Genomic DNA, 13874 nt, shown 5'->3' on the forward strand with positions numbered 1-13874 from the left:
GTTCCGTCCTTATTTATTATCTATCGCGCTCTCGCTCACACTTCTCCCCGCGACCGTTTCTCGCGATCTTACCAGGCACGGTCTCTCTGTCCTTCCTCCGTCTCGCTCTATCTCTCACCGTTTGCACGCACAGCACACACCGCGCGTTCTCTCTTCCTCTCTCTTTCTCGTCTCCGCGTTATTGCGTATAACGAAGCGCGCGTACGAGTGTGTGTTATGTGGACAGGGGCGCAGGAGATAGAAACGTAGCGTGCTACGGTGACGACGATGACACCACGACGACGACGGACGGAGAGCGCGCGCGCGCGCGCTGTCCGCTCAGGGTGCGCGTTTGTGTGAGTTGGGCGCGCGCGTGTCTCTCTCTCTCTCTCTGTGTGTATACTTCTCGATTAGCGCGACCCGACGTGCGTGACGTCACAGAGCAGCGCGACGACGTTACATCGCCGCACGGTCTCCGGCCGATTGTCACTCGCGCCGCGAGATCGCGACGACGGAGAAAAAGCGGAGCTCTCGCTCAAAACGAAACGGAGCGAAACGGGCGTGGACGTAAAAGCCGCGGTGGAGACGATCCAGCGATCCAGCGACTGAGCGACGGCAACGACGATGAGAGCGGCGCCGCGCGCGAGAGCGAGAGCAGGAGAGAGAAAGAAAGAAAGAGAACGCGGAGCGGCCCGATATTTTGTCACTGACGCCGGACGCGACGACTGTCCCGTGCCGTGAGTACGCCGCACTTATTTTTCCACACGGGTCTCACGCGTAAACGTTGGTGGTTGGAAACGTCGACGACGAAAAACGGGCGCGAGCGACGCCACGCTTTTGCTTTGACGGCACGCGCGAACGAACCCGCGGTTGGTACCACTCGTGAAACGACTGACGACTCCCCGTCGTGCAACGACTGGCGCGGCCGCGCCACGAACGACGATTCCGAGTGGGAGAGGGGAGAGAGTGGTAGCGCCGCTAGGTGGCACCGCTGTTTTATCGCGAGACTCCGCTCCTCCGGCTCCGGGGCTCCGGGGGCTCCGGCGGCCCACCGGCCCACCGCGTAACGTGCATCGAGAACACCCGGAGACGGCCGAGCGTCGCCGAAGCGCCACGAAGCCGCTTCAATATCAAGTGCACGACCCTATGCGGCCGCATGCCGCATGTCCGTCCGACTCCGTCCCTCCTGGTCCCTCCATCTACCTCCGTCGCGCGCGCAGACGAACGAACGAACGGACGGACGGACGGACGCCGCGGTCGCGTCGTCGCGTCGCGTGTATATATCGCACTCTTTCACGAGAACGTCGCGTCGCATCGCATCGCTTCGCGTTGTCATCCGTGAATATTTATTCGGGCAACGAAAGTCTAAAATCGAAACACAAGACTTAAAATATCTGTAAAATGTTTTAGATATTTTTGCAGGAACCGTCTGAAACTCTCGTAGAAATCTGATACTGATCTGATCAATTTAATATTGAAAGGCAGTAATTAATTAGTTAGCTTAAGTATTAAAAGTTAAAATATATAGCGCTTTTACTCCAAATAAGTAATTACTGTCTTTCGGTAATAAATTGGCTAGTATTATAAGAGTGCCCTCTGGAAATTGAAACTAATCAGCTGTCATTTTTAAACGCATAGGAAATAAGGAAAATTAAGTAATTTTTAATTTAAAAAAATATTTAACAGCTTTATTTATGTATAAAGTGAAAATGATTAAAAATATTTGTATTTAATTAAATGTTTATAAAAATATTAAATATCATCAATCTTATCAATTTTTGATATATACTTTCGAAATGCTAAATTCTTAACGATATATATTTCAAAAATTTAAAATACTATTTAATTTTTTGTTTAAAAAATGTTAATTTTTTAAATAAAGATCAGCAATATTTGGCGATATTTGATACTTTTGTAAACATTTAATTAAACGATACAAATATTTCATCATCATTTTATTTTTCTTATTCCCTCCTTCATGGGACATCCCGTAGATTTCAACTAAAGAAAAATGTCTCACAAAAGACATCCTTTTTAACTCAACTTGTATGATTCATTTTTCTTCTTTTTCTCCCCATATTAGAGGAAAAAAGAAAAAAGATAAACCGTGCGAGAAGTTCAATTAAAAAGAACAAACCTGTTATATCCTAATTTTGTTGTCTGTAATTCGGTAAATTATCAGGTTTGTTGAAATGTGAGAAGAAGGTAACTAATGAGAATCTAATGATCTTTAAATTAACTGTTCACTATTACATGAAGAGTAACATTTTTTCTTTTTGAAAATATTTTATTAATATTATATTTTATTACGCTATTAATATAATTCTTATTACATTAAAATTCGGAAGTTCCTTCAAATAGTCATATAGTTTTTCATCCTACTTCTTGAGCATCGAGAAGTCTTTACACAGAAGATATTATTATCTATCCGACATATATTATAGAGATTCATTTTTGTTTACAAGTGTATGAAAACAAGTCTTGATACAAGTATACATACTTTTATAATATTTTTATCTCTCTCCAGTTCGATATACCAACTAAAGTAACATATATATAACATTAACATTATAATTTCGCACTCAATAATATTAATGTAATTTAATACATGCTGTTACATAACAATGATATTGTTGAATGTAAAGTCGTAATATCGATGTTATGTTACTTTTAGATGAGGTGGCTTTCATTTAACAAGCCAACCTCGCAAAGGACGCAAAATACTTAATTCTGATTTTAATGAAATCTAGCATACGTATAAGTTTCATAAACATAGATGAATTTAGAAAATATTAGTTTGAAAAAATGATTAAGAGGTGAAATAGGTTTATAGCTTTTCTCGTTATATCTCAAAAACTATTCAAGATATTAAAAAATGTTGTGTACAAAATTTTTACATATATAATGAAAATATTTTTATTTATCCACGTCAATATTAAAAAAAAAATAATTTCAAAAATTATATTTTCAATATTTAAAAAAACTTATATGGATAAATAAAGGTGACTCTATTATAAAACTTTTGTATAAAATTTTTTATTTTAAATAGTTTTTGATACAACGAAAAAAGTTAAAAATTATTATAATTATAAGAAATTATTGCACTCCTCTGTTAAATCGTTTTCCGCCTCAACTAATATTTTCTACAAATCAGACTTTGAGGCTTTACGATATTTCTTCGTAAAAAGGAAATGCATACTTGCACTTCCACACATTTTTCACCAAATTTCTCACCTTATTATTCCTGATTATGATAAAACAATCTCTCCATTATTTTTATTTTTTCATCTTCGCTCTGCGTCATTTTCCAACTTTCAAACACGTCGTCGACAGTTTGCCCGGTTTTGTCTTTGACAGTGCGATCGGTGATCCGCAACAATGACTGAAGGATCTCGACGCCTTCAACGGAACCGGCTATCGTTGGAATAGCCCGATGCAGAGCTGTCCTACCGTCTACATCTGTCAGATTGGGATCTGCTTTGTAGGTAAGCAACAGCTTGAGAATTTTAATATGGCCCATGCTGGCCGCGCGATGCAAAGGCGTCGCTCTCAGGCTACGGGTGCACGCGTTCACATTCGCACCGTGCTGCAGCAAAATCTTGCACACGTGGTAATGCCCACTCCGCGTTGCGTAATGCAATGCTGTGTAGCCAGCTGTCGTGTCCGGCGTATCGACGAAGACGCCCTTTTGCAGTAGCTTAAGGACACGATCCTCGTTACCATCCAGCGCTGAAAAAAACGCACGAAAAACCAATGCAAAAACGCAGAAAAAGAAGCCAAACTCCTGATAATGTGAAATCTAACTCGTGTACAACTGATCCTCTCATTGTCAGACTGCAACATTCCTGATGAATTATATTCTCAAAAATCGTAAAAAAAGATTATTACAAGCAATACAAAAATGACACAAAGTACTAATAATATAATCATTATAATAATAAATTGTTATAAAAACTGTATAAAGAATAATAATTTTAATATTTATTGTAATATAAAATAATTACTTTTACAATGTAAAAGCAATAATAAAGTTCTAATATTCGTTGTTTATAAATTTTGTGTTACTGTAATAGATAATTTTTGTTCAGCATTTTAAAAATCTATAGATACCGAGTATATAAATGTTATATAAAACTTATATTAGCTTCGAATTATACATGTTTTTAATAGATTTTATAATTCGTTCAGAAATTAATCTTTATTTTGTATTATATGATTTCTATTTTGCATATTATGCAATCACCTATATTAAACATACAAAATAATGAAAATAAAGTCAATTGAATTCTGAATTGGTTATAAGACTGAAGCGCACAGTCAAATCTGAACGTATGATCATCCAATTCACTTGCGATCTTGTTCATTTGTAATATGTTCTGAAATGCTTCATCGTTTACAGTCTACCTTATTCCAAATAAATATCTGTATCAGCAACGGTATCACTTTCATTTACCTGCCGTCCAAAGCCCGCGTTCGAAATAAAGTTCGTCTATATTCTGACAGACATTGTACCGTGCAGCCCCTTCGCAACACATTTTGTGGTCATAAGAATGCTCCATTGTTTATTGTATCTGCAAATGACTGTTAAAAAATCCTATATTAAGTTTGATTAACTGAAATATATACATCTGAAGAGGAAAAGATCGCTTCAAGTTCAGAGATAAAGATTTTTCGGAATGTATAAATTGTACGATATATAGACTTCTATGTTTATTTATTTCTCATAATTTGCAACACACATAAGCAACGTTCAATTATACGTTGAGTATAAGTCTATGTATAACTGCCGTACATATAAAATACAGCTTCATATATGAAAGAAATTACTAGCTATACATAAATATAAAATTCACGTCGAATTAGCGCAAACGCTGCTTGTACCAACTATTCAGACTGTTAAACTATAAATATACTCTCGTTCCCTCCACCTTTGATAACTTTTGATTTTCTTACTTATGAATAAACTAATATATAATTGTCACACTACGAGTTAACGATTGCTTTTAATAATTTCATTCGATATAGATTCCATTCTTAATAAGAACAGGAAACATCGATTGCAATAATCCCTTAGATTGGCATTTATAATCTGCAATAAAATCTTTAGATCGACATTTATATTTGCAATAAGAGTAACAAAATATCATCAACTTTTTTTTCTATAAATGGTTTTACACTCTTAAACTCTCTGGACCACGATCGATCCGGAGAAACAATATCTCGCGTATAACAATAATTATACGACAAATTATATAATAAAGCAAATGGTGGGAAAAGATTACAGATGTTGTTTAAATAATAGTATGCTATATAAAGATATAATATATGTAAATGGTATTTGCACTATAATAAAATTTCACTCTTCACAATTATAAACACTAAAACAGTTGAAAACCAATATGGGCCAATTTGGTGCAATCTAAACGTTGCGCCAATTTGGCCCAATCTGGATCCTACGAGACTCACGTCATAAATCCTCGATAAAACATTAAAAAACCCATTTTCCACGCAACGAGGTAAAGATATCACAAATCAATGTATATAATTAATACTTCAGTATTACATATAGTGGATATGACGCAATCAACACATGCTCCTTTGGTCTGACGAAATTTCCGCAATCGCTTGTAAGTTATTATTATCCGCAACGTGATTATTTTGCACGTTGCAGAAGTGTTTACGTGGTTCACAATCTCCGGGATCATATTTCCCTCCCCTCTAAACAGTCTTATCATGATTATACAATTTTACCGCGTCATTTTCGAAGTCGTAAAAAAAGGAACTCATCACTGCCGCGGTACACAATATATCACGTCCGATAACGTGAGAATTCATTCGTGTGATTTCGCACAAGAATTAAAGTGTAAGATTCCTAAGGGAAAGATGGAACGTATTTATTTTTTTATTATTCTAACGGAAAGCTGCATTTCAGTACTTCCGATACATACCGATATCCAATTTTGCAACGTACAATTGATCATTTTTAAAACAAAGCCTTTTTAATTGATCCGCACACATATACAGCTAACTCAATTTCCCCCGAGGCGCAGTTACAAATGTTAATTTCCGCAACATTCATCATTCCAAGATATAAAAGTAGATGCAAAAAAAAGAACAAAGTGAAGTTACAAATCTCATCGATTCATTAATACTAATTTCTACAGTTTGATTTATAAAGACACATACATATTGTATATATAGAAGTCACAAGAGAATATATGTTTAGACATATAATGCGCTTGCAGTAAGGCCCATTTTTAAAGCGTTAACAATCCCGCTGCAGTGTCCAAAGTACCTCGGCTTCTCCAGTACTACAAACAACTCGATAGCCGAGCTCAGCTAGAGCATTTATGACGGAGAATGGTGTGCCTGAAATCAATTTTGCAACGTAAGTTCCTAAAGGATATCCTATGAAGAAGCTAATATTATTAGATCACGACTAGTTTTATTCGAAACTTTTATAAATCGTAATATATTTATCTTAATAATAAAATTTCATATATCTCTATTAAATTAATTAAACTTTTAAAAACTATTAAATCATTTTCACAATCAACAAAATGATAATATTAATACTTGTGGCTATGACAAAGAATCTGCCCCACAAAAGATCCAAGAATCTCATTAATACAAATATCATAAATCTATTTAAACGTCAATCACAAGTATCATATCTTTTATTAACAAGTTACATTGCATATTATTGTTAATACTGTTAATTTACATGAAAACATTAACTCTTCAACTGCATGCTTTCTTGAACCGAGAAAATGAAAATAAAATGAAACGTATGAAAAATCGTGACATATAATCTGTTTTGATTTATTATTTTTAATTAACCAGCACAAAATAATGGCTACGATCAGCAGAAAAAACTTTGCAATTGTTATAAGATTCTTTAACCCGATTGATTTATATATTTATACCCAATGAGAAAAACTAAAGACCCAATCGTATTAAAAAATCTTAAAGTACTAGCAAAGCTGCTTTTTCTGCTGACACTGTTAGTTGTATCAACTGTAACCTGATAGCCAACTAATATTAAATCATTTGCAATTTCAGTCATTTTACTTAAATTTTTTGTTAGACAATTTTTCATAATTGACATTTCTTTTTTTATAAATTATTTTTATCATTATTGATTGTATCGTATAATGAAAATATGAAATTAAGGGCATTCCTTAACAATTTTATACAATTATATATACGATGCGTTTGCTTCATGTATTCTTACAAGATCATAATTTTAAAAAACCTTGGATAATTGTACAAATCATTTAAATTTCTTGCATTTGCTACTTTTGCTAGGTAATACTATATAATTAACAGAGATTTCATAAGTGAGTAAGTACTGCTATCTCTGACATGCACGTACGCATGTATTTGCAGAGTTAACGTTTGCGCGCAAATAAAAATTGCATCATAATCGAGAAATCTTGAATCTTTTCAGGTCCTTAGAAAATGGTCCGTGCAATTCTTAATCTCGTCAAAATTCTGGGTTATTAACCTTTAAGCATAATTCCGTTCACAACATTCGTGCTACAAGGGGACAGCGGGAAGCGGCAGCGTAAGGCCGATACCTCCTTCGGTGGCAAACCGAAAACCGCGCTATCGGCCGCGAACGGTGACGCTTTTACACCGACGTAATAGAAAATGTCGTCGTCCTCGTCGATGGCGGTGGTGTCTTGCTTTTTGGAATTGGTTGTCGTTGCCATTGTCGCGCTAAAAGTATCGTTATACCTCGTTGGGCTTTACTTCTAGAAGAAAAGCAAACGTGACGCACGTGAGTGACGATCGGAGCCGTTTATCTCGAAAGTGATGCAAGAATCACCCCTTCGAGTTTCTTTATCCGATATTTAATAGAAAATTCAGAAAACATCTGCGATCGCGAGGTGCTTTTATTAAAATTTTTGTGATATTTTCTCCCTTCGAACAGTTACGGCAATAATCAACAAGAATAACGAGAGCTTTTCTCTGAGTTCCTGTTGAAGCTAATATAAAAATGCGACTGGTTTTCAAGTTACTTTAAAAATATGTATGTACATAGCTTCAGAATTAATTTTCATCAATAAAGAAATAAAGTTCATTATAGGTCAAAAATTTAAAGTATTTCCTAATAAAGTTTTAAATTGCTTTTCTGACATCTTACAATTATCTTGTAGAAACAAAATATCTCTATCCTAAGAATATATTAAAATGTGATTCATTCACTTTCACGATAAATGGCACATTCCGGTCGAATGGAACATTAGTGAAGCTAACAGATAACGCGTTATATCATATCTTCAATAGAAAACAAATAGTTATAGGATTGGAAGTATTGGAAGATAATGAGAGATAATACATAATAGTTACTCAAAATTTGATCAGACTTTGAAGAAAATAAAGACTTTGATAACAAGTCATAGTTACAATTTTTTCCTATCGACTTCCTATCGACTTTTTCCTATCGACGTTAAGTATATCTCTATGAGTATATTGCTTAAAATATTGCAGATAATTTCTAAATAAATATTTTCTATTGAGAGAATAACATTATAAATGTACACATGTATAATACGCAAATGATAATGCTAAGATGAATTTTCTATGCAAATTCACCTATTTTCCAATAATGCATAAAATTCTGAGTAAAAAAATATTGCTAAAGTTTTTTGTAATATCAGACGATACCATATGTATTGTTAGCAAATAATCTGAAAATTCTAAAATAAAAATATATTTGGTATAAATGTATGCAGTTAATATATATAATAACCGTGTCGTATATAAATATCATAAAATACTATCTTCAAGTATATATTTTGAAGTATTATTTTGAAGTTATTAAAAATATTATAATTATTTATTTCTATTAAATATAACAAAATGTTTTTCGTCACACCATATAATTTTCGTTTTATACATTAAAAATAGAAATTCACTGAACTTTTATCACACATTACATGATGGAAAAAATTCCACATTTAAAAATTAATTCGGAATTTTATGTGCATCGGAACATATATGAAATGCTTCAGCTATAATATATATTTTGGTATTAATTGCTATGATGCAAAAAACAAGTTGCTACATAAGTACATGTGCAAAATGTAATAGAGCTCTTAGAGAGAACGATAATCATTTATCGTTAATACATATGTAGCATTTAATAAATATTATATAATGTCAAAAATAAAATACAAATCATTCTACCCCAGAAAGTATTTCCGTTCTTCATCAATATAATTTTTTTTTCCAAGAATACATAATCATACAAGATTCTATATTCTTTCCTTTTTCTTCATTCCTCTTTCGTATTCCACCTACATATTCGGGTTTCTTTCGTATGTACATAAAAATGGAAATGTGCTCGCAACCAATTTAGGGTAAGAAAGCGAACGGAAAGTAGAAGATGTGCATGATCAAATAGCAAATACAAAACATAGTGCAAGAATAGCCCAAGAACAAATATTACGTTTACCAGGATTAGAGAATTAAAGACTAGAAAAAAAATAAAAAACCGTTGTACGTAAACTTTTTTAGAAAATATTATTGAATTATTTTAAATAGTAGAAGAAATTATAATTTTTTCTTAATTATATTATGTAAGGCACCATTTTTTGTTCTATCCAATTAACTGTTTCTCGTGCTCTTTTTTAAAATGCACTGTACAATTTCATACACCCATTTCACTTATTTATATACATATGGTTGGATCATATGAATTTATCGAATTTAGTTGTTTATTAACAAAAAAAAGGTTCCCATGAGATCTTAAATAACTATGAGATTTTAGACACAAAGGAAATAATATACTGGACAACCTCTGCTGAATATATCAAATGGGACTTCTTTCAGTTTACTCTCACAATACTTTTATCACTTTTACAAATGTGTGGGTGGTCATACGCACTCTGAAAGTCAACATATCTGCGAGATTTATTGTATATAATTAAATATGAGCCTAATCCAAACATCTCTGAGCAATACATATACGTAAAGATAAAGATCTCCCTACATATATATATATATATATATATATACAATACATATACATACACAGGGTGGCCCGTAAGAAGGAATTTACCCTTAAGCGCTGTTCCGGTTATTAAAGGACACTCTGTATATATGCATATATATCTGTAATATATTTGTACGCTATTTGAACACCATAATAACTTAATATGTACACAAGATAACATTGATACGTATTTTATATCATAAACTTGTAGAGTTCAATGAAACTTTAAGATAGTATTGTCATATTTCTTTTTCTATCTTCATTTCATTCTTAACAAAGACAAAAATACGTACGAATATCAATATCATGTCATTTTTACTAAACTCGCCAAATATGTATCATTATCTTCTGTATCAACATACTTATATCAATGAATGTTTTCTGATTTCTCACATAGTAATCTATGTAGAAATGTATTTAATTAATTTTTTTTATTAAATTTCTTCACTGTGTTTACTTTCCACAGAGGAATTAATGGTAATTATCCATCCCGAAAGTACCAATAATGATTCAATGCGTGCATGCTGCTAATTTCAGTGCAACATGCTGTCCCTGAATTAATATTAATGTATGCACATGCTGTAACAACTTGTTTACATTGCGAGAGTAAGCTAAGATTGTTAAATTAGATTAGATAATGAAGTAGGTGAGCTTTATCTTAGAAGCATTAGAATGGTTGTGCCTAATGAATATCACTATGCAATGTTAAGTGCTCTTGAAGCAGCAGTATATTTCGAGCCATACCAGCTTTTTTTACAACAGTATCGGGTTCAGGTTCTGAGAATTCTTTTCTCATAGTCCACATGTACTCATTATAATCCTGCTTAATGCTAGTACTGGATGATGCGACGACTTTGTAACCGAGTACCTCTAAAGCAGTCAATATTATGCAAGGATGTTGCAAATATACTATCGTCGAGTCGTCGCAATATCCTATAGTGGAGAACCGACTCAACTGCTCTATGTCAGCCGCTATAACATAATTGAATATTACTTGTACCTAAAAAATTGTTGCTTTATTACACCTGCAATATTTCTAGCCACAACATTATCTCCTCTAATCTTCAAAGACGTGTCAATTTATCCTGAGAATACGTTGTTTTACTATCTTGTGTTATTTTTATTACGTGTATGTAGAAAGATTACAAAAGAAACGTCAGATAGAATTTTCAAACATAATTCACGAATCGTGGGGCACTTAATTTAATTGAAAAGTTTGAAAAAACAAAAAAGTAACATATATATTTGCGTAAGGGCAAATATAGAGGAGTCTTCGTACCTTTAAGCCCTGATACTAAAACCCTCCAGGGATATTTATGACTGTACGATGCTAGGTTGCCACGTACTAGAATGTATGGCATCTGTAAGTCAGCTAAAACAATCTGTAATAGATGATATCCTATGGATATATGTAACACATATTTAGATGAATAGTGTTAAACCTTTCTACACAACTGTTAATCTGATATTATGACATGAGAATTATTCCTGTGTGCTAATTAGTGTACAATTTGGAACGCACCTACTAAAATTTTAACTTATCAATGCAACTTATGAATTGAATATTGTAAACATTAGACAAGGTCCAGAGAGTTTAAAAGGATCGTCACATCATTCAAACGTCTTTAGTCTTATTGCAAAATCAATAGGCCAATCATACTTATCGATCAATATTACACAAAATTAAAATGATTTAAAAAATCTAAATAATAATAACTGAATATATTAAAAATATATTCAGTTATTATTTATATATACTATATATTTTATTTATATATACTCAGTTATATATAAGTACTATACTCATATCAAAAACTTTGATTAATCAATAAGAATGAAAAATATCCAGAGATTTCTAGAAGAATCGACTAGTATTGCATTTTAAAACATTAATAAAATTCATAGACTATACTAGAACATATACTATACTAGAATGTACTAGAATGTACTATGACTATAATATGGAGTTCGTTCAACTTCCATTTGATCAATAAGTTTACTGATGCTTATTGGAAAAGAAGAGCTACGTAAAAAGCTAGCCTTTATAGTTAATTTGATCGTAATTTTGTAATCACTAAATGATTTCTTGAATTTATTTTAAAAAATTTCGATTATCTCTAAACATGTGGCAAACTAAAAATGTTAAAATATATGAAACAATAATCGATACACAAATGGACTATCTATAATTTTACATGCTATATATAGTTGATTATAGAAATAATTATTCATTTGTTTGTAAATTAGAAAATTTCGTACATTTTGACATTTATATAGTTTGCCACGTGTTTAAAAGTTATTTGATAAATACAAAAATAGGATGAAAGTAAAAGCTAATCACGCAGCTCTTCTTATTTTTACAAATAAATATATACTATACCCTTTTCAAATCAACAATTAAGAGAACAAAGAGACAAATCGTTAGACGAAATGTTTACGAATCAGCATTTCACAAGAAAAAAAGTTCTGAATAAATCTGAATGCTATTCCATCACACGTGACTCAGAAAAGTTTTATTTTGCTCAACACATGCGTCGTACAAATTTTCACAATTGCTGTCGACATGTATTGACTCTTACCAATATGCGAAGTGATAAAGAGGGCGGAGAATTCCGGAGCGGTTAAAACAACTATTATATGCCCTTTCGATGATAATTTGAAGTCTGTCACGGCCGTGATATCGATTATCTTAAAATTTCCTGCTTTCTGTTTTTTATCTAAATATACTATTTTAAGTGAAAATCGTTTCTACGCGTTCGGATTTATAGTGAACTGGAATGAACACAAAAGTGCACACTACGTTGACTGACGCTGACTACGCAGTACGCAATACTTCATTAGCGTTGTTCAAAAGCACAAGAAACAACTAGACGCGAAACGTAACATGAAATTACGAGGCGAAAGGGAGAGGCATTGAATCCTGATTGGCTTGCCATTTATGTCCATTTCTATTAATCTAGATTAATCTCAGGCATGTTACCTCATAAAAATAACTCGTTACCGTTCGTTTCCCGAAAAAAAGTAAGGCCAATATTATATGCGTCCGTTTTTTATCGTGCGACGAATTTTTCAAGCGTGTTGATTGGCTGCAAGACAAAGAGGCTCTCGGACCTCTTTGTCCTATAATCAATCGAGACTTGAAAAATTTGTCGTGGGACAAAAGACGGATGCATGTAATATGGACCTAATTCGTTATCTTTTATTATATAAATAGACTGCTCTAGAGACTGCCAATAGTGTTAATTCAGAGAGAAACCTGAGACAGGCGCCATTCTGGCCTTCTTCCTGTTGCCGTCGAAATCACCCGTACACTACCGCCAGTACATCCATTTTCAGTTTGAGAACTACGTGACTACACACATTTTCTAACACTATCGATAAAATCGTATCGTCGAAAGCAGATGTGGTTCGTCTCTGTACTAAATTCTCAAGACAGCAGCGTGTAGACTATCCATAGAAGGGACAGTTTGGGAGGATCCCGTTTGCCTACAGTTCTGATTGTACACACCACTCATATCAACTGGTGCCTAGTAATTTTTCACTGTTTTGCCAATGAGATTATTTTATTTTTAAATTGGCCAATCAGCGATACATGTGCGCAATATGCGATGTGTGCAATCGGAGCCCTCCCAAGTTTGTTGCGACAGCCAATCTGAAGCTTGCATTTTGAAATCAATAGGTGCATCCAGAAGCATGACCGCTCATTGAGCGCTCATTGAGCTCTTGTATCTGTTTGGTCTATATTTTTCGATCTAATGGAATATGCCAATCAGATGCGAGAGTTCACCGAGCGCTCAGTGAGCGGTCGTGCTTCTGGATGCATCCAATGCTTCATATTGGCTGTCGCAATAAACTTGCGATCAGCTTGCAACTAACGTAGAACCGGCTGCAG

At 33.9% G+C, this 13874-nt stretch overlaps 1 protein-coding gene across 5 annotated transcripts; it reads right to left on the minus strand.

The window, feature by feature from the left end:
• Positions 1–3089: 3089 nt before the first annotated feature.
• Positions 3090–12807, minus strand: LOC108764616 (ankyrin repeat domain-containing protein 39). 5 transcript variants are annotated; one of them, XM_018512939.1, is made up of 3 exons: positions 12562–12807; positions 4433–4550; positions 3090–3708 (listed from the first exon to the last, which is right to left on the minus strand). In XM_018512939.1, the coding sequence occupies exons 2-3, from the start codon at positions 4536–4538 to the stop codon at positions 3218–3220; spliced, it is 597 nt and encodes a 198-aa protein (XP_018368441.1). In that variant the 5' UTR covers positions 4539–4550; positions 12562–12807; the 3' UTR covers positions 3090–3217. The 5 variants fall into 5 exon arrangements, with proteins under 5 accessions (XP_018368441.1, XP_018368440.1, XP_018368442.1 ...); XM_018512938.1 differs by having other exon boundaries at positions 4433–4560; XM_018512940.1 differs by lacking the exons at positions 3090–3708; positions 4433–4550 and adding exons at positions 6225–6348; positions 7487–7736.
• Positions 12808–13874: the final 1067 nt, after the last annotated feature.

The sequence above is a fragment of the Trachymyrmex cornetzi genome, unplaced genomic scaffold (assembly GCF_001594075.2).
Source record: "Trachymyrmex cornetzi isolate Tcor2-1 unplaced genomic scaffold, Tcor1.1 scaffold44, whole genome shotgun sequence".
In the NCBI taxonomy this organism is placed as follows: domain Eukaryota; kingdom Metazoa; phylum Arthropoda; class Insecta; order Hymenoptera; family Formicidae; genus Trachymyrmex; species Trachymyrmex cornetzi.